Consider the following 20,418-nt stretch of genomic DNA (forward strand, 5'->3'; position numbering starts at 1 on the left):
GTCTTGTGACATCGTTCAACTGTTGTTTGCACCCTATCATATATTTGTGTCAATAACTCTCCGTAGTGTTAATATTGACATCGCGTGCGTATACGCTTATAACGACCTAAAAACGAAGATGCGTTCGTGTCGATAATTGTGTCTCGGACTCAAAATTGGCCGTTTTTGTTGATCTTTTTAACATTTAATGGTTTCGATCGTAAGATATATCTATTGTGTTTGTTTTAGTTATGACGTGCGAAACGCAAGTGTGGTAAACGCTCAATTTTCTCGCTTAACGTTATTTTAACTGCGCTTAATATGCATAACAATCGAGTTAAATACTTTGTAACGCTTAATTGCATGCAGTATGCAATTTATACGGTGGAACCTAGATAAATGAACCTCAATGGGGCGGCAAAGAGGCAACACAGACCTTATTTTTCTTATAGACAACACTAATAGTTAATTAATTTATTTGATTTTACATATGTATTTACTCTCTCTCTTCTCGTTATAATCAAGAATCTCCTTATAAGGAACATAATAAGTTTATGTATGTGCTCCACACCTCCGCCAGAAACGAACAAGTAGCAAATTGGGCCACTATTACAATCAATACTCAACCTAATCGGCATGCAAATTGACGTATGGTAATCGCACCCTTATTACAATGTACCTACAATGGCGTCGAAGACATTAATGGACACATTAATGCAACAATGCACCAGGAACTTGGCTAACCATTGTTCGACAATCGACACCACACATGACGAATCACGCAAGGCGATGGAGGACATTTTGATCTATTATAGTAATATACACACATACTATTATTAGACATACTATTATACATACTATTATACATACATATAATACATACATATATGTTATTGTTAGACATACTATTATTTTTCAATGAGATTGATGTAACACAACTCACAACACAATTTTTCACATAAATATTTCATTAATGCCGCAGTTTTATGCAAACATTAGATACAATATGCATTATTCAACGTGTTTTTAATATTTATATAGAATTATCATAAAGCAGTCAATAATAATTCCTTCACATTATTCATTTTATCCTTCAGAGCTCCAACTTTTAGGGCCACTCGTCAGGGCCATACCGACCTCTTAATGTGTACCATCAAAATTAGAGGTTTACAAATGGCATTATAAGATTAATATTAAAACAATGCCCACTTTAGATTTCATTACCGCACTCAAGATAAATCCACGACCTTAACTTAATCGTTCTCACATACATTCTTAACACAATACCATGGCAATACGCTTAACGTGCAAGCTCATCAATAGGTTAGTTTTTGCCTGGGAATCTAACCGTTACGTGACAAAACAATGGATGGTGAAACCTTGATGAAACTTAGCGTTCGGTGTCATTGAAATGTGCTACATACCGGGCTTATAAACATAAATAAACATGCTACGGCCAGTTTGTAAATGTAATATCTGAATGATACTCGTTTAAAGCAAATAAAGCCTGAAATTTTGACAATAAAAGATACGCCGTTAAGGTAATTTAGAAAATGTGGACACAAAGGCAATAGGTAAGCGTCTCCAAATGTTGACTGATTGACTGCCTTGACAGCAGTAATATTTACACTAAAGAAAAAATGCTCAAACTAATCTTGACATACGGCTAAATTTGATAAATTAAGGCCTTAATTCCCAAATTGTGGCCCTATGATCAATGCATTTTGTCGTTTCACGATGCATACAATTCTTGCAAGTTAATTAAATCCTACAATACTGTACCGTTCTGCGTGTAACAAACGTTGATAATTTTAATAAGCAGGCCAGAACTCGATGATTAACGAGTAGCACTCATGTTATTATAAAATCACCACAATATGACTGATTGGTCTGATTAGTTCATTGGCACCGGCAGCCATTGGAACCAATTTGCTCGGCTAATGAAAGAGTGAAGCAAAATCGGTGCAGTGTAATGTAACCCGATTAGAAACACTTTACAATAAAATAAAGTAAAGATTGTTGAAGAGGTTTCGCTGTTTTTACCCGATTAACGAAAAAGGGTCTAACTTTTATTTTGCAACTCTAATGGCTTGACAGATTTCAATTAACGCGTTACGCTTCGTTAGATTCGTCTCTGTACAAGTGACAATTTCAATGTCTCTGTACAAAGTGAAATTGTTTAACTTCTGAATACCAGGGAAGAAATGTTCACTTCAAAGTTTCAGTGGCATATCAGCAAATCAGTAGTGAATAAATCTGTCTAGAGATATCTGTACAGCAGCCACGAGATAAGTCGAAGATATTCTGATATATTCCGACGCGGCTTAAATCTCCGCTGCACCAGAGGCGCTTTTCGAAACGAGAATCGACTTTACTGGCCCTGTACGGCTTATGCCAATTCGTGTTCCTTTAAGGGAGAAAATAAAACGATATATGCAGTTTTATGATGTAGGGGAATACGGAATCAGTCTGGAGCTAGTAATACGGGCGGGTGATGGCTGGAACCGTACTAAGGGGTTACGGCTTTCATTTATGGCCGCATGGCGTGACGTATGTTTGTTTGGTAACATGTGTAACCTTTTAAATTGCAGTGACATCATAAAGACGTCAACTAACGACGTGAATAACTTTATCTAGAATCTGTCAAATTGTCAATAGAAGACATTTTAAGAGCGGCTCAAAATATTATGATCTACCTGCAACTACATCTTCAGAAACAAGTTAAGGCAGCATTTAATCGTCTTTCACGCTGAGATATTTTCTAGTTGCCTACTAGACCCAAAAATATATCCTGTACAAACAAAAAGTTTAAAATCTTAATAACAAAACACAAAGCACGTAACCAGCACTTATCTTACAACGTATCTTAGCCTCAGACACTCACGCTCACGCATAAAATACGCATATTAAGTCATCAAATCATACACTATTCATTCAGTTACGAAACCGCACAAGCCTCCCCTGCTAGTATTACGCAGACAAATCTATTAATTTGCAAACAAATGTTCGTCAATTAACAGCGAGTAATTAACATCTTCCAACAATCTCGTTAGCTTCAGTTTACGATTGACGTCTATACGAATCCACAAATTCGGTGAGTCAAATTGTGAGTCACATCACGGGATCCCTTACTAATGGATCAGATCGCTCGGTTTGATAAAATTCAAATATACCCTGATGAAATGATCCTGCGGTAAAGTTACTGATTCGTTTTTTACTGTTCCGTACTTTGTACTTAGTAAGCTTTGCATCAGCCTCTCTATCACCCAAGCTAATTTATTGTGTTAGCGTCCTCATAGGTAAACTCGTTGTTAGTGACCTTATGTTTGCTTTACTTACGCATCTTATTTAATTTTCCTCTTTTAAATTAAGCAAATAGCGTGTAAACTGAAATAAATGTCATATACTAAGAAAAAGCGCCATCTCTCTCGCTAACTCAGTATCACATGAGTGATCTAGTTAGAAGGTCCGAACCATACTGTTCTGCCTTAGAGATGGCCAGGGGGCGCCATAAGCCTTCAGTAAGAAGTGCATATACTTGGAAAATTTGACCTATGCCGCTGTGGCCCGGTGGCCGAGTGGCTTAGGCACCTGCCGCGATAGCAGAGGACGCTGGTTCGATTCCAGCCTGGGGCACTAGAGGCCTTGGTCACTTTTTCTTAGTACATGACATTTATTTCAGTTTATAATTTATATTGTAGTGTTTCTACTTGATAAAAACAAATTAAAATAGTTTTCTGAAATAATTTAATTTGTTCAAATACTTCAAATTGCGTGTATTCTTGTTCGTCAGGTTTAGAATCAGTAGCAAAATTATACACAATATTTTTTTTTCTATCTGAGAGCATAGTGGAATGGTTCAAACCATGAAATCAGGTACAGTTGGGACTACTCACTGGCTCGTGCTGACTCATAGATGTCTTTTTGTATCAATGCCAACATTGAAACCAAAACAATGCATTTTGCACATACCCCATCATCTCAAGTACCCTATTTCTATCGCTATAAGATGCAGATTCCAGTGGCAAATTAATTGCGAACTGTATTATTAGTGTCTGCAACGTAATCTTGCATTCAGAATAATCGCATGTTGTAACAGCTTTAGAGAGGCGTGAACGTTGTGTGTAAATAGAATATGCAATGAAACGTGCAGTACACGGTTAGGGTTCGTTGAAACGAAAACCTTGAGAATTAGATGCAGCGTGCGACTAAATGGGTACAGTCGACGTTAATCACACATACACACTTATTATCACCTTGACGAAAATTCCCATATCGAATAAAATGAGGACATCAAGTTCATACAATCTATCACATATTATGTTACTTATGTATGTTTTTTTTTCTATGCGATATTGTGCAACGTCGGATTCAGACCAGTTTTAGAGGTACTGTATTGCAATGAGTAAGATGCAATGACATTGATAATACGAAACCTGAGTGACATCGCTGGGATTAAGGTATTAGGACTAATTTGACATGACAAGTAACTAGTTATTATAATAGGGTAATTGTTCCAGTAACTAGTACATACGTCACAGCATTAAACCATAATTATAATTGCTTGTTTACGTTAACGTGCGGACGTGAACACAAAATAAATTAAGTTGCAAACATAATGTTCCACAGTTAACCGTAAATAACTTTGTTGTCGTATAGGGCGGGTTATTACATACACTTTGTAATTACTATTTTGTTGTTACTATGTTAATATTGCTGTTCTTGTACTACTCGTATAACTATTTAATTAAACGAAACCATCCAATCAATGATTTTTTAGACATTATGTTTTAAAATCTTACAATATGTCCCGTGGATGAACCCTATGTGATGTCTTGTTTGATTTTACAAATACTTGTGCCATTTGATTATAAAAATATATGTAACCGTCACGGAACCCAGCACCTTTAAAAATCTTTATTTTATTGCTACTGTTTTTACAGCGATGCAATTTGCCGCCGTATCCGCTGTTCCTATTGAATTTCAATAGGCTTTCCAAGTATCTTTAGCAATAACATTTTGATATTGCATCTTAAAATTACACGTCCTGTGATCAAATGAATTAATAATTAAACTTTATTGCACAATTTAACAAAGAAGAGTACAAGTGGCGGACTTAACGCCTTAAGGCTTAAGGCATTCTCTACGAATTAACGATTTATCTGTGCCCTTTTTCTTCGCCAAAGAAAAGTGTGCAAATATTAGTTAGTGTGTATTTTTATAAGGACGTTGAAGCAATACCAGGCGTGGCTCACTCCGCGATTTCATCGCGTCGCTACAAGTACATGTGGCCCCCACCAATTTTGGTGTCTAGCCATAGTAGTTGCCGCGCACCGCTACGGAACGGACGCCTGTTCGCGCTTGCGCCACCTAGGGGCTGTCCATAAATTACGTCATCGATTTTTGACGATTTTTGACCCCCCCCCCCCCTATAATCATCCAAAAATCATGCTTCAAATGACCCCATTTCCTCCTACTTCATGCTACCGTCATCCGATGTCCAGACCCCCCCCCCCCCTAATTTGATATGACGTAATTTATGAATAGCCCCCTAGCGGTCATATCTGTCGTATTATACGCGTTTTGGTAAGGAATGAACCTTCTGTACCCTAGTACTTTTATTTATTCTGTGGCAATGCCAACGAGGTAGGTCGCTAAGGTTAGAAATTTATTGATTCTATTTAACATACTTTTACTTTATTGTCATAATTCTCTGCGTCGAGACGGCCCGACGATTGCTAGTTTATATACCCTCGTTTGACCCAGAAATGTACGACGTACCTATTGTCAATGTCAGATGACAATTATTACGTTGGCGGAAATGGGCCAGACATTATACAATATCAACAATATGTGACCTAGTTGCTTTCGCCCCCAAGAAAATCACCTCGTAAGTTTTAGGTACACATTCATATCGTAGGTTCTGGCTACACGCTGTTTCCATACAAAGTACACAAAGTCGCTGACCTTATGTTAGCATTTACTGCTGTTCCCTTTACGATTGACATTTATTCTCGTCAGCACAATAGACAACCTTGAGACGAGCCATAACTTGGTTATGGTTACGTCACGGCCAATAGGGTTGAATCATGCGTGTGAAATTTCTAGATCTGATTATTATTTAAAAAAATTCTTTGTTGGTGTGGCTTAAGTAGCTGTTTCACGCTCACAATGGTGTAAGACAAGTATCCACCCACCGCACACACTATTGGTCTTGTCTCTTTCAATTATAGGAATTCTAAGTGTAGAAAGGTAACCTTTCTCTCGTCACCTTTATTGCAGACTTAATCAAGCAGCATGCAAATTGCCTATAAGTGAGATGGTTATCTCTATGACCTACCTCATCCTCTCTGATTTGTTTATAAATATATTGTGTATCGGTACTTCGCAAAACCTCATCGTAGCAAGCTATTTTCGTTATGATATCCCATTAAGAACTCCTAAGTATTTCCGGAAGATTTTTCGCAGGAACATCTTAAAATATCCACTAACGTCGGTGTAATTTATTTGAAATGTCATCTTGTTTAGTTTTTCATTTAATTTCTTACCTTTGATCCTAACATTTTCATTCTCGTGAAATGTTATTTTAAGAATGACGAGGTAGAGAAATATACCTATCATATTTGCACAATTTTCATATAAACGATTCCAAAGACGCGTGTTGACTGATATTCCATATCTCTGGCGAATCTCAGAAATTGTATTACATACAACATTACATGTTTTGTCTGTTGCCAATCCGTTTGGTAGTTTGGGCGTCTGCCAAGTTGAGGCTTGTAAAGTTGTAGTTGGGTCAAAAGTTGTGTAAATGTTTTCCGCATGTTAGTCTCGCGCCTATTCCTTAATATTGTATGTAAATGTGATTGCAACAAATAAATTGGAAATGTTCGAGGGAAATGTACCACAAACATTATAATATTTATTCTAAGCGTTCTGGGAAATCCGCACTTGATCAGATTTCAAACTTCGCCAACATACTTTGTCTAGTTAGAAATTGTTTGCTACCTTTTATTACTCAGATATTTTAGTAATGTGAATGAACTATGACTTATAAGATTATTTACTGAGTTTATCTTTTGGCGTCTAGCAGAGGCTAAGCTTTTTTGAATACTCAGACCTCACAAATAATAACTTAAGAACTGCTGGTTTAAGTTGATTTTTTAATGTAAATAATGGATCTTACACATTTTATTGTACAACTAAGCTTAACTCGTTCGCGTCTTTCCTGTAGAAATCGCAAAGAAAATCTAAAGCTAATTTTAGGCTGGTCCCTTACATGCGGGATACTTTTTTTTCAGTACTTGCGACTCAAATAAGAAAAACTTGATATATGTATGTAGCTGGATCGTTAACTTTTATTATATTGTCCACAGCGGAGACTTTTACTTGAAATGCGTTAATGTTAGTGTTAAATGTTTAAACTTTTGCACCATAATCCTCTGTAATAAGGCAAACAACTCGTGCCTCTGACGTCTACTGCACTAGAATTAGACCCGATCGTTGATCCGAATGCAAAGTTTACACTTTCCAAGAAGTAAACTGTTTTCGACGCGATCTAGTCTCGTTTGTAAATAAATGGGGATATTACTGCACCTGTTAATACACTGCTGTGTATACGGAGTCGACCTTGTCAGAAGTTTTTACAAGAAATACTTCGCCTACAGTTGAGCCAATTGCATAACGTACAAGCTAATACACATAATAAATTTAACTGTATAGCAGATAGAAAAGGTACAAAAAGGGGCCTTATTGCCTAATGGCATTCTGTATCAGTCCACAATAACATGTTTCATACTATGTATTGTTAAAAATAATCATTTACTACTGGTCTTTTGAATTCCATAAACTTTGCTTCGCTTCAGGAAAATAGGCATGATTAGGTACTACATGTATGTACCTATATACTGTATTGTATGACCTATGGTATCTATTTTTAAACATTTTTTTCCTGTTTGCGATGTTTTGTCGTTATACCAAGTGAAATAATAAGTACCAATTAAGCTAATTTGACTTTACAATAACGTTAGTATTACCTAAAATTTCAATAAAGCCGTTTTAAGCAGTTACTTACTTTAAATAATACGATTCTTATCCTGAGGTGCGGAGAAAGATGGGAGTTTACCAACGAACCTTGTTCATGTTAGTAACTAATTAGGTAAAAAATTAAATTGACTTTTAAAAGCATGTATGCTGCCTGAACATTGATATATATTTCCCTTTAATTAATATTATTGTTAAAGGAAAACCACATTGATAACTATTCGAACAAAACAAGTGTGGATACTGCCCTGTTAATCAATTATTCCGTGTCTGAACATCCTACTGGACACAATTCTCTTGAAATTATTAGCTGTGTTTTAATAAAACGTATTTGAGACACGAAAGTTACCATACATTGAAATATGTAATTTCGTCGAACCACGTAGTTATTGACATAATATAATTGTAATACAAAAACTGCGAGTAAGAATGCGCAAGATTCAGTGACGCGACAACTGTCGAGCGAATGCTATGCTCGTGTTGAAATTTAATATTTTTGGTTTCTTAATAATTTTAGTGTGGTGAAATTTTGTGATATTCGGAATGATTGTGTAAATACTTATGGAAGCTCAGGAATTAATTGTGTTTCGAGATTTTAATGTAAGTTTCATTTCATAATACATATAAGTATATGCTAACGTTGAGTTAAATTTCTTACATTTCCACGTCTTAAATCTTGTTTTCCTTAACTCATGACATGAGCGTTTTTTGAATGAGTGTTAAACAAAGTAGTTCCTAAATTCCATTGTTTAAAAAATGTATGACGAAAACGCATGACGAGTCTCTCTCCGTGTCCGCGTAATTTAAGACACCTCTCTGATCTGTGAGGGTTTTCTAAAAGAAAACACTAGCCTGCAAAGAAAAATGTCGCTCGTTGCTTCTCGATTATGGACAGCGGTGGGAATGTTGCACGTTTTGATTGACTTCTAATGAAAAGACACCTTATATTTATTTTAACCACTCGAATTGGGTGGTATGTAGGTACCAACTTGAAATTATGTCATTAAAATCTTGATCATAATTATATTTTCCAGTAAAACCGTAAAAACTACTACCTATTTCCTTGCTCAACTAAACTGCCTATCTAGAGCAAATGTCATAAAACTGTTCCGTGCCGTACAAAGACTTTTAGGTTTATTTTCGTAACTGCATCCTATGGATCGATCGGCCGAGACTACGCTAAAAATATAGGGCTTTCGTAACCCAGTAATGACGATCAGAATATTCTATTTTCTACGTATACTATAATCCAATCAAGGAGACGATGTAATCAGAATCAATAATCAAGATGCACGTACACATTTTTGTGCTTTCATTTATTTAACATTTTGGAGTTTGTTTGCTGTCTCGAGATTTTCTCCATTGTTCGAGTTGTGGGAACGTCATAAAAAAAGTACCTACTCTCGTTAGTACCTTATGAATATATTAAGATCGCTTAATCGAAAGTCTACACAATTATCTCAATGTCTTTTAGTCTGCTGTGGTTTTTATTTAATTTATAATAAAGAAACTGCGCGTGAAATTTACTTTCTTGTGGCATAAAACTTTCCAATGCATTTATTGTTTGTGCGCTATTATGCAAGGCGATCATTTTGATTATAATTGTTTTGCATATAATGAACTTGTAATTGTAGTGCAATCTGTGTTCGCTATGTATATATAGAAAGTTGTGTGGGCATAATAGTCGAACTCATAATAGGCGTTATCCGAAACATACTATAATTTGATTCTAGCCTCAAGTATAAATCGGCTATAACCCAAAAGTACCTACATTTGCATCTACAAAGTTTATACTAAGATATTGTTTCTTCATTATTTTATTCAAAGAAATCTGATCTTCGTAATGAGCTGCTGATCATTAAATAACTAAATTTACTCTACATTCTTCGCCTTCGCGGTTTTCCGAATGAATTTGATTGTACAAGTAAATAGTAGGTAGTAATATAAGTACACATCAACACATACTTGAACGGAGTAGAAATTTGGGGAAAACTAAACATTAGGAATTTCCCTCAATTCATATGTATAATTGTATATATTAACCGCGAGTGACTCCGTACTAATCGGTTCCCTGGAAACGAGACGGTCGGACAAAAGATTGACATCATCGCACGCGATGGCCACTCGAGCGCACTTCAGATTGCACAACAGCTAATAAAGAAATTATAATTACGACTGTGGCTATCTAATAGCTGGACGAGTGTGAATTCTGAAGAAAATGTTCATGGAAATATATATAGACTGTTCGTACTTTATAGCTCTTCCAAGTATTTTTCTTATAAATTATGATATAGATTTCTATTTTGCAAGGTTTCTAAAGTTCTAAACAACTCATGGGCGGACTCGAACTCAATATCACGTAAAATTTTAGTAAAGCCAAATATTTTAATGTCGGATTTTTGTAGATAAAAATAATTTTAGTTTTGCCTGCTGCATATTTTTCACTTGACATTTATTAAGATATTTTACTTTGATAAAACCTTAGTAACTTGTATGTGTGAGAATGATTTGATTCAGTTTCTGAGTTTTTGAATGTGAAATGTTTCTTATTGTAGTATCAAATATTTTCAAAGTCTACGTGTCATGATGTTATTACCTATTGTCTTGTTACTTTTTATAAAATGTATTTTATGAACTGCTTGATCTCAAACAACTCATTACTATTACAACTTTACTAAAGTCGCACGTCAGTGTGTTTTTGCTTGAAACGTGGGACCATATTGTTTAAGATCCATCTATGGTGAAACTGTATGAACAATGCCGATGTGCATTGTGATAATCAGTGAAATTTGATGCAGTACTGTCAAGAGAAAAAGTCCCTTAATTTCATAATGAGGTACGAGTTTGCAAGACACTTGTATTGTTAAGTTATTGAATGGGAATTCAGCTTTAAAAACATAACCAGTTAAACATAACTGTCTACTTACGGGAATTCTAGAATTCTAAATTAAGTATTGATTTAGATATTCAAGAAATTAGACATTACAATCAGATCTTACCTGGCACTGGCACTAAATGAAGTAAAGAATGAATTATGAATTCTTCAAATCAATTCAAGCACAAGGCAATTGCTGCAGAGGACCCGCTCTATTCAGGAGTCGTAGAACAGCAACTGAAGTTACCTTAGCTATGCGCAAGGTATTAAGCTAATTGGGACACGTCAATTAACTATATGCTTTATTCCTTTGACCTACAAACTCAAGGTTTGTTCCCGGATGCTACAACCATTGTCTAAAACATGCATATGTAAAGTATAATGCCTTATAAATTCTTTGTAAAGTAACATTTTATAATAAAATAAAGCATTTGCAAATCCAAAATTTGGAAAGCACTTTCCCATCACTTTTTGCGTTCACGCAACGTAAAAAGTTTTAGCGTTGTTTTTTTAATTATTCTTGTTTGACTTTCACTTGTTACGTATTAAAATTAGCCAAGAATAAATAATAGCATTGCAATTCAAGTTAAACTAATCCAGAGTAATGACATTCCACGAAGGTATTTCTCCCGAAGTCGATTAGTGTAATTATTTTATCCCAAGTTTGATTAAATAGAGTACCGACGTAATCAAGGCCCAATCAGAGCCGAATTCATTAGCGTTATCTGGAGTGAGGCTCGACAAACAGCGGCGGGTGTAAAATCGACACGTTCTTTTATTATTGACGTGTCAATTGTCACGTAACAAAAGTTGTTTCGATGCATATAGAAATTCCATAAGTCCATGCAGACATCAAAACGCGTTTGACTTTTTTACAATGGAATAAATGTCAAATTACAATATCCAATTTTGACTCGCGTTTTGATACATATCGACATATTTGTGACAAGTGTGACGAGTGACTCGATGCTCAGATAACAAGTTCATTATGAGTTTTAATTTCCGTGTTCATATGAAACATTGCGTGTTTGTATACGCTTTTGAAATATATTTGATTTATTTATCTATTTTAAAGTTCCCAAATTTGACGTCTGATATTGCCGAAGAAAGTGTAAAAGTGTAAAAAGTTTTCTTGGCGTGATGGGTTCATAACATGCAAGTTTTGCGACGCAATGCCATTTTCAATTCCAATTTAGAGATTTATCAAAGTATACCTAAATGTATCTTTAGGCCTTATTTAGACAAACTAATATGTACTCGTATAGTCAAAGTCATTAATGATTACTATCGTAAGAGTTGTAAGTATGAAACTTCCGTAAATCTGGAATTGCTCTTGAGTAGGTACAGTCGACGTCAAAGATATGTTTACATTTTTCGCCTTATTACAAAGGCATAAGGTGCAAAAGTGTAAACATATCTTTGACGTCGACTCTACAGTTTTATGTATCGCTATCTCATTATCATTAAAAATCATTTCAATCAGCATATGCCGAGGCTTCGTTTTATTTCGTGGCTTCACTATTTTTAAGTGTATTTTATATGATACGAATGTTTTCTATTTAAATCTAAAAGCCCGGTTTCGAGTTCTAAGTTTACTATCACCAAGTAGATACTGAATGCAGTCGAGTGAAACTGCTCGCTTTAGACTCTTTAGAGGACGGAGTTAACTGAGCTACTGAACGACGCGATTCATTGCTATCGGCGAATGAATGAGCGGTTCTTGGACGAGAACCGTTCTGATTTGCAGCTGTTTCCGGGATCAATCCTTTAAATATAGCGACAATATATTTAGGAGACTTTACGAGCGATATTTTTGGTTCATACCCCAACCATTTGTATCATTATTTGGTTGTGTCATTATTTGGTTGGTGGTTTGGTTTGGTTTATATTTGTATAAAGCAGAATAATCTTCTTAGGTATCTCATGAAATTCTTTCGTTAGCAAAATCCCTGAACTCTTTCAAGGAAATCATAAACTATTATTTTAACTTCCCTATAAACTATTTTCAGCAACGTACGCACAAATCGAGGTTAATATTACAACAATATTAAACCCGTTTATTTTAAACTTTGCAGAACTCCGTAAATTCTTTATGTTACTTAAAGTTTGTGTCGTGAAAGCAAAAAGGGGTGAAAAATAAATTATGGTTTATTTCGCGCCAGCATTTTTCCGGGCTGAATGTTCAGGCTTGCGGGCGACCTTAATGAATGCACTCGTGTGCCTATGCATTTCGAATGCTATAATTACACTACCTCGTATATCGTTTTGTTATGTTACCGAAAAAACAACCTTGTTGCATACGAAATAACGTTCACTTGTAATTGTCGCGTAACGTTTTTTAAGAGTTTCAGTATGTACGCAATGGGTACGCTTTCGTATTTACCTGTGCCACCGAACATTTTTACGCCTTTAAAGTTGGCAGCACTCGTAAAATAGTGCTTACTTCTGATTTGTTTACAGTTTTTTTTTTCAAAGACCTGTAATGCAAAATAGTTTTGTGTGCGGGTGTTTTTGATAATTTCTTTGTAAGATGGTATTCTATGAAATAATACTGACTTTTATGCTCCTGCATTTTAACATTTTTAACAGAAACATGTTTACCATTAAACTGATGATTCTTAGTCTAATTAATCCAGTTTTGTTAATCTTAATGTAAACATTTTTAAACAGTGGATGTGTACATAACATATAGCTGCAAAAGGGCATATCCACTTTATGAACAGAATCAATCCATAATGTGGGTACTTGCTACAAGTGTACATATTTCCGAATTAAAAAAAATATGCTTCAAATTGTTTATGAGTGTCTATAGGGAATATAAATTATCTGCAACTATACACTTATCTGCAGTTCAAACATAAACCCATTAGGCAGATATAAACGTATTAAAAAATGTCCCTACAATAAGATTACCGGGAATTAATGAAAGATTCTTTCCAAGACCAAGCTATATCTTATTTACCGCACGGCCGAATATAAGCCGGCTTACTCCAAAGCCTGCTAAGATTTTCCTATTTTCTCGTCTCCAGGTGCAGGCTGGGAAATAGAAAAGTTTTATTTCATTTTTCTGAAGCCGGGTTCGCCGATCTAGTTAAGCGGTTCAAGTTTTAGAATGAAGCGGTTGATTTCTATTACGAACCACTACATCTTTAGAATCGCAATGAAAATGGCTACCTACACTTTGATCTAAATTATATCTGATTAACCATCAATCACCCTTTTTCAGATTTGCTTATAGCAATTAATTTTCTATCATATTCAAATACATACCTTACTCTGTAGAAAATGTAAGTCGTGGAAAGTCATTTGCTCTTTAAATGCCTTAGCCATTCGATCCAATTCAAATACACATACATATTTGTTGTTACATAAAGTAAATCAGAAGTTTATTCTCTCTTCTACGAAATATTTAAGTTTTGAGTCTGCTCTTTATACACTTCCGTTCTTCCTCTATGTTCCTATGCCTTAAACTCGCCTGAAAGTTGTTTGTATGTTCCATAATGAGAACAGCTATGTCTGCCGCATTATGGTTATCATTATCAATGTTTGCTTCTTGCAATGCAAGATATTGCTCGTTTAAACTTAGATCAGATAACATAGTTTCACACTTTCGCAACAAAGGCTTTGTTTGGTCTATGTAATTGTTGAACTTTTGAATTCTACTAATGTTGTTTTCCAGGCATTTAAGTGTTTTGTGACAAAACTTTTGTTCCAAACTCTTGAGTCTAAAGCGATTTTTGGTTGCTTTGATTGTATGGGAAAAGTTTTATTAACTTTTGTCTGTTAAATAGGTACATAAACTATAAGATACAAGCGCTCGTACTTTAATGTTCTAGGGGTATTGTTAATTTTATGTAGTTTCTTTCACATTGTAGGTTAAAATTATATTTTTTTACTGTGTACGTGCAACTTACCATTATTACCAATGACAATAATAGTTGTATTTAGCAGGGATCGGAACCCAAAACCGGTTTTTTGCAAAAACGTCGAAATAACCATATATTTCGAATTATTTTACTCTCGAAATGTAGGACTCAGTTGTGTTTTTAGGTAACGCCTTCGTATTATGTATTAGATCGTAGACAAATAACGAAAAAATACCGTTTTCGTTCCCATACAAAAAATACCGATATCCGATCCCTGGTATTTAGAACTTGATGAGCTCTTCGCCTTTATTGCGGGTGTATCGTATTGATTATTAACCAACCAAACATTACTGCAATCGTAGTCCATCCCGTCGTGTTTACGTGCGCTATGCAGTCACAGCGTTAATTTTAATTCAACCTGGCTGTTTGTCCGTTTTGGCACACGATCGCCATTTTATTTCGGATGTGACGTGATGTGAATTCTTTATTGCCTCTACTTCCAGTGGCGTCAGCATTTGAAGTGTCATAAATGGCGTAACATTATCTAATTTCACTTTCATTGTCGCTTTTCAATAATGGAAAATCGTTACTTTCGCTAGTGTTTATGTAAACGTTTGCATAATACTAAAGTTTTCGGAAAGTCTTAGCTTTCCGTGTTATAATTATATTTTTGTTTTACTCTAATACTTGTTCTTAATAATACTTTGGTACTTACGTAGTTTTCTTCAGCCAGTTACCTACTATATGGCTTCCAATTTAGTTTTATTAAATTGAACTGTTCCGTATCAGTTGTGTTTTATTAAATGGCTTTAGTATTCCTTTGTGAACCATCAAAGCAATTAATATTTTCAATAGAATCCCTCACAACTTCAGTATTAAAGTCGCCGATCAAAACAACGCTAAGAAAAATCAATAGAATTACGTCAACGAATTAACAACCCTAGGTATCCGTGCTCCGTTTAGTATAATTGCCAGCCCTTGTTATCTTAATGGCGGATCCGATTTGCCTTTGGGAGCGTTTTCAATACCAACAATCGATTGTTTAGCGACTTTAGCGATTACTGAGATAGCCCTGAGATTGGTGTGGTGCTCGCTTTATTGTAAGTCGGTGAAGAAAACAATCTTCCAAATAAGAAATCTAGCCACATAAAACTAAGAGTCTTACAAAGGGAAGGGACATAAGATTATTTGGTGGTAAAGGTCTGCGTAAGGTCTTAAGTTATTATTTCATGGATCCATAAAAACTATACTTCAGGATGTTTAAAATTTTAAGACTTTGTCTTTGTTACTTTCTTACATAAATAGTGGCATTTCATAAGTTCATAACAGACGCAATAAGATTTTAGTTTATTAAATTAGTAAATGTTGTAACACATTCGTAGACCGCTGTCCTACGCCTACCACAAACTAATAACGCTAATCACTTTAAATACATTTGTATTACGAAGGAACGATTAGTACCAATATGATTGCAAAAGTCTGTACAAATCAAATATGCTTTCGGTTAATTAAAAACATCCCGGATTACAAAAGGTCGACTTAGTGATCAGTCACTAAATCTTTCATATTTTGGGTATTGAATGATATTTATTCTGACTTCTTACTTCGTAACCTAAGAATTTCCTATAAAACCGTAACTTGTTATATATTTTCCTAATTTTCTACAAAATTGCTTCATAAAGCTCTCATGGGCACCTGTGCTGGACGTTGCAGGATTTTTCCGAATATGTTAAATCTATTTTCTTGGCGAGAACAGGCTTTTGAACGGATTCCAAATACAGTCCACTGAATTCGATGTTTATTGTCCTATTCCGAAACTGAATATATTACAGGTTTTATTCCATTTTAGTAGTAAGTTGGAAATAGGTTCGAATATTCTATACTAGCTTTGTATTTTAGGATATACATCGGCCAACATTTCTACACCTCTTCGTGATGTACATTTTAACATTAATTTAAATGTCTGTCATAAATTATTCTTCTCTGGACTTGTGAGTCCTCAAAATGCTTTTGCTGTCGACCTACTTGTACTTCTTGGAAATAATTATTTATCTTAGGCGAAATCGACTACTAGTCTTCCACTATAAACGCTGCTATTCATCAGAAGTTGGTATATATTACTTACTTTTTATACCCAGCGCAATAAAATAAACGTAAAGATTTTTTCACTTATCTTCAAACAGAAATGCCGCGAACGCGCTTTAGGTGTTTTATAGTACCAATATCTCTCCAGATAAGCTCCCCCAACACCTTTATTTTCTTCGATTTATTCATGTCTTGGCATAAATTAGGTAACGATAACGGTTCTACGAGAAATAACCTTTTCCTTAGCTGTTCTACCTACTTGAAAGGGTGAACTAACTACACATACTGTTTGCATGCGTCTTACTGAGATTACAATCATGATTTTCTTTATAACTTTTAGTCTAGGCATTCTTTCCTCGTAATTCGCAGATTTTTGTGGAAAATCAATATTTTTAAGTGCATGGTTTAGAAAATAAGTATTATTTGCCTTCTTAACTTTGTGTAATATAGGTAATCCTATAATACGGGACCCATGGAAAATAAAGTTATAGCTTAGATATTAAAACCTTATGAGGTCTAAATAAACACTGTAGCCCGGTAAGTACCATATCAGAAATAGTCGAGTAAGTAGGTACCTAGTTAATCGAATAGCTATATTGCAGTTATAGTTACAGAATAGTTGCTGTGAGATAAACGTTACAAATAAATTAACATTTAAACTGGCTGATTTTAAACCTCGAGTCGCAGTCTGCGGTTCCGCATAATCCGGATAGATTCCCCGCCGTCCGCGGATTTAAAATGCTTTATTGTGTCCATCAAAATTATTCATTGCACTAGTTACTTTTGTATTCTTTGGTATTTGGTTTCAGTTTTATTATGAAAGTTTCTATGAGAGGATTTAAAATTTTATTTCTTTACAAGGACAACGAAACGTGCTATCAAATCGCACTTAAAACAAAGATTAAAGCAAATGTTTTAAATTCTTTTTCTAATAGCTGATAGGTTATTTGTCACATAAGTAGGTATTATTCGGGTAGCGTGAACTGTTAGATTATTTATGATTTAGTTTGCAGAAAATTTTGCAAGTTTTAGTTTGATTTTATCAAGCAGGAGTGACACGCATGTTCTTAAACTAATGTTACAATTTATTTGTTACAGGTATTTTTCACGTGCCACGAGACGGTGAAAGAGGTAACTTTAAGCAGACACCAAATGACTAAATTATCATAAAAGGCTCGTTGAATTTAAAACGACCGTTGAAATTCAAATAGAATTGTAGATTTAACTCGCGCCCGAAGTCGCAGCTTGCCTAAGTTTATTAAACAAATTTTGATACACTGTAACACCCAGCAATATTACAGTATTCTTTATTTATATGCCTTCATTAAATTGTTAAATATGATGTGTCTACACACGATGATGCCTTAAAAATATAAATATAATTTATCTCATGTAACTTGTTGAGGATAAATCCGATATTCTGATTGTAGCAATAGTCTTAAGCCCTTCAAAATTATCGCAGAGCATGAATACCAACCTGGATAATCGGTTGCGCGAAAAGGTACGCTTAGCTAATACGTTGTCCATAAATGATCCAATTTTTTTCGTAGTAGGTACCAAGGTCTCATTCAACGCCGCGAATCGCATTTTTCATCGAAAACCTGAAACGGCGGCACGCATGCGAAAGCGTCTATTGAAACTTTTCAATCGAACGCTTTTTATTGGAGCGCATTATTTTAATACCTACAAAGCGCGATTCATTTTTAGGGTTCCGTACCCAAAGGGTAAAACGGGACCCTATTACTAAGACTCCGCTGTCCGTCCGTCCGTCTGTCACCAGGCTGTATCTCACGAACCGTGATAGCTAAACAGTTGAAATTTTCACAGATGATGTATTTCTGTTGCCGCTATAACAACAAATACTAAAAAGTACGGAACCCTCGGTGGGCGAGTCCGACTCGCACTTGTCCGGTTTTTTTTCTGCGTCACAATATAAATGTTTGACATATTTTGTTGACGACTAGGCCTCTTCAAATTTTTATGTTTGAAGCATTAAGATGACGATATATTTTGTTTTTGTTTGAGCTGTTTCATAGGCAGCTTAATTTGAATAAACAAGTTAACGTGTTTATTTAGTTTCAGAACTTTATAATGAGAGTGAAACAATAGAAATAATTTATTAACACTCTCCTCTGAAGTTACTTTACTTTTACTTTTTAGGACTGCACAAGCACAAGCCTTATTAAATTTATTAGGTAATGTAATAATTTTCAATTTTATTCTGAATTCGTTACAAAGTAAAGAGTCATCTATTAATATCATCCAAAGATAAAGGGTAATATCAACATACATTTTCATTATAATCATAAGATTTTCTCCAGGCAGTGGGGCAGTAGATACAGCAGACGTCAAATTTATGTATACAATTTTCGCCATATTCCTATAGAAATAAGGCACAAAAGTGTGCACATAATTTCGACGTCGACGCTACGTCATCTCAGATTATACAGCACAGCGGGGCCGGGCGTGATATTGCGGCAAAAACGACGCCGATTTTTATTCCTATTTTATTACACCCATTCATTCATTTTTCGGCTCGCTTTCCCATTCATTCGGAGGACGCTTGTTTTAACAACATGAGCAATATGAGCGTGTAATGCCGGTAAAGAAGTTTTATTTCTCATTATTTAATCGTGCCTTTATAGGCATAGCACCCTTAACCCTAGAGTGCTCGCGGTATGAGCATTTTGCCGCCCGTGGCGAAAAACTGTGATTACCAACTTGAACTCGGTACATTTATCAAGGTAATTATCCCATTAAAATGATTAAAAACTGATTTATCCATTATTTTAAACAAAAAATCATGTTAAGTATGGGCGACAAAGTGCTCCCCACGCGAGCACTTGCGTTTTACGGAAAGGCGTGACTAGCTGACTACTTTAGGATTAAGTAGTAAGTACCTACCAACATCTGCACTGTTAACGGACAATTAGTTCTCGTTGTGTCAAATATATATAAATATAGGGGTGCATCTTATACAACTTAAATTGTAAAAACTTATAGAGTCACTGACAAATTCACTTAACTTTTTTTTTATGTGTACCTATCTTTAGATCCGTACCTATATCCGTATAACAGATTCTTATTCTATTTCATTCAAGCGGATGTCTTATCTTGTGAATGAATTATTAAAATGCTCTACGTATAACCCAAAGTAATTAGGAAGCAGGAACTTTAAACATATTAGTCCGGGGCAATTACACTATGTATTACTGTCATTAAACACTGTTGTTCCTTGATTATTAATTGTAATGTGCGTGACTTGTTTTGATCTACATAGTATTGATAAGGATAACATTATTATATAATACTTGTATATAGAACTTGATTATATTATTACATATTCTCTGAAACAAAATAAGAGGCGTTTTATGAAATATGTTACATTTATTATTAAATATGTGCTTTAAAAGAATTGCTCATTTAGATAGAATAAAAGCTTCGTATACGTGGCAACTCTATTTAGAAACTTACTCTCTGAAATGACATAGAGTGACAAAAGTTTGGGCATGCCGCATTTTATTTCGTCTAAAATTGTTTGATATTAATTTAACATTATTTGCAGTGTTTCTT

At 34.9% G+C, this 20,418-nt stretch overlaps 1 protein-coding gene across 9 annotated transcripts in view; it reads left to right on the top strand.

Annotated features, from left to right (window-relative positions):
* Positions 1-20,418, top strand: part of LOC134797524 (rap1 GTPase-activating protein 1) — a 432,711-nt gene that overhangs the window by 362,727 nt on the left and 49,566 nt on the right. For 6 of the 9 annotated variants that reach the window (XM_063769789.1, XM_063769788.1, XM_063769787.1 and 3 more), the window contains one exon: positions 17,944-17,976. The exons of 2 other annotated variants lie outside the window; for them this stretch is intronic. In XM_063769789.1, the coding sequence (XP_063625859.1) occupies positions 17,944-17,976 (33 nt within the window). Of the gene's footprint in view, positions 1-8,511; positions 8,620-17,943; positions 17,977-20,418 lie in introns of those variants that run through there. One more of the 9 variants, XM_063769795.1, reaches the window with a different exon arrangement.

The sequence above is a fragment of the Cydia splendana genome, chromosome 15 (genome assembly GCF_910591565.1).
Source record: "Cydia splendana chromosome 15, ilCydSple1.2, whole genome shotgun sequence".
NCBI lineage: Eukaryota > Metazoa > Arthropoda > Insecta > Lepidoptera > Tortricidae > Cydia > Cydia splendana.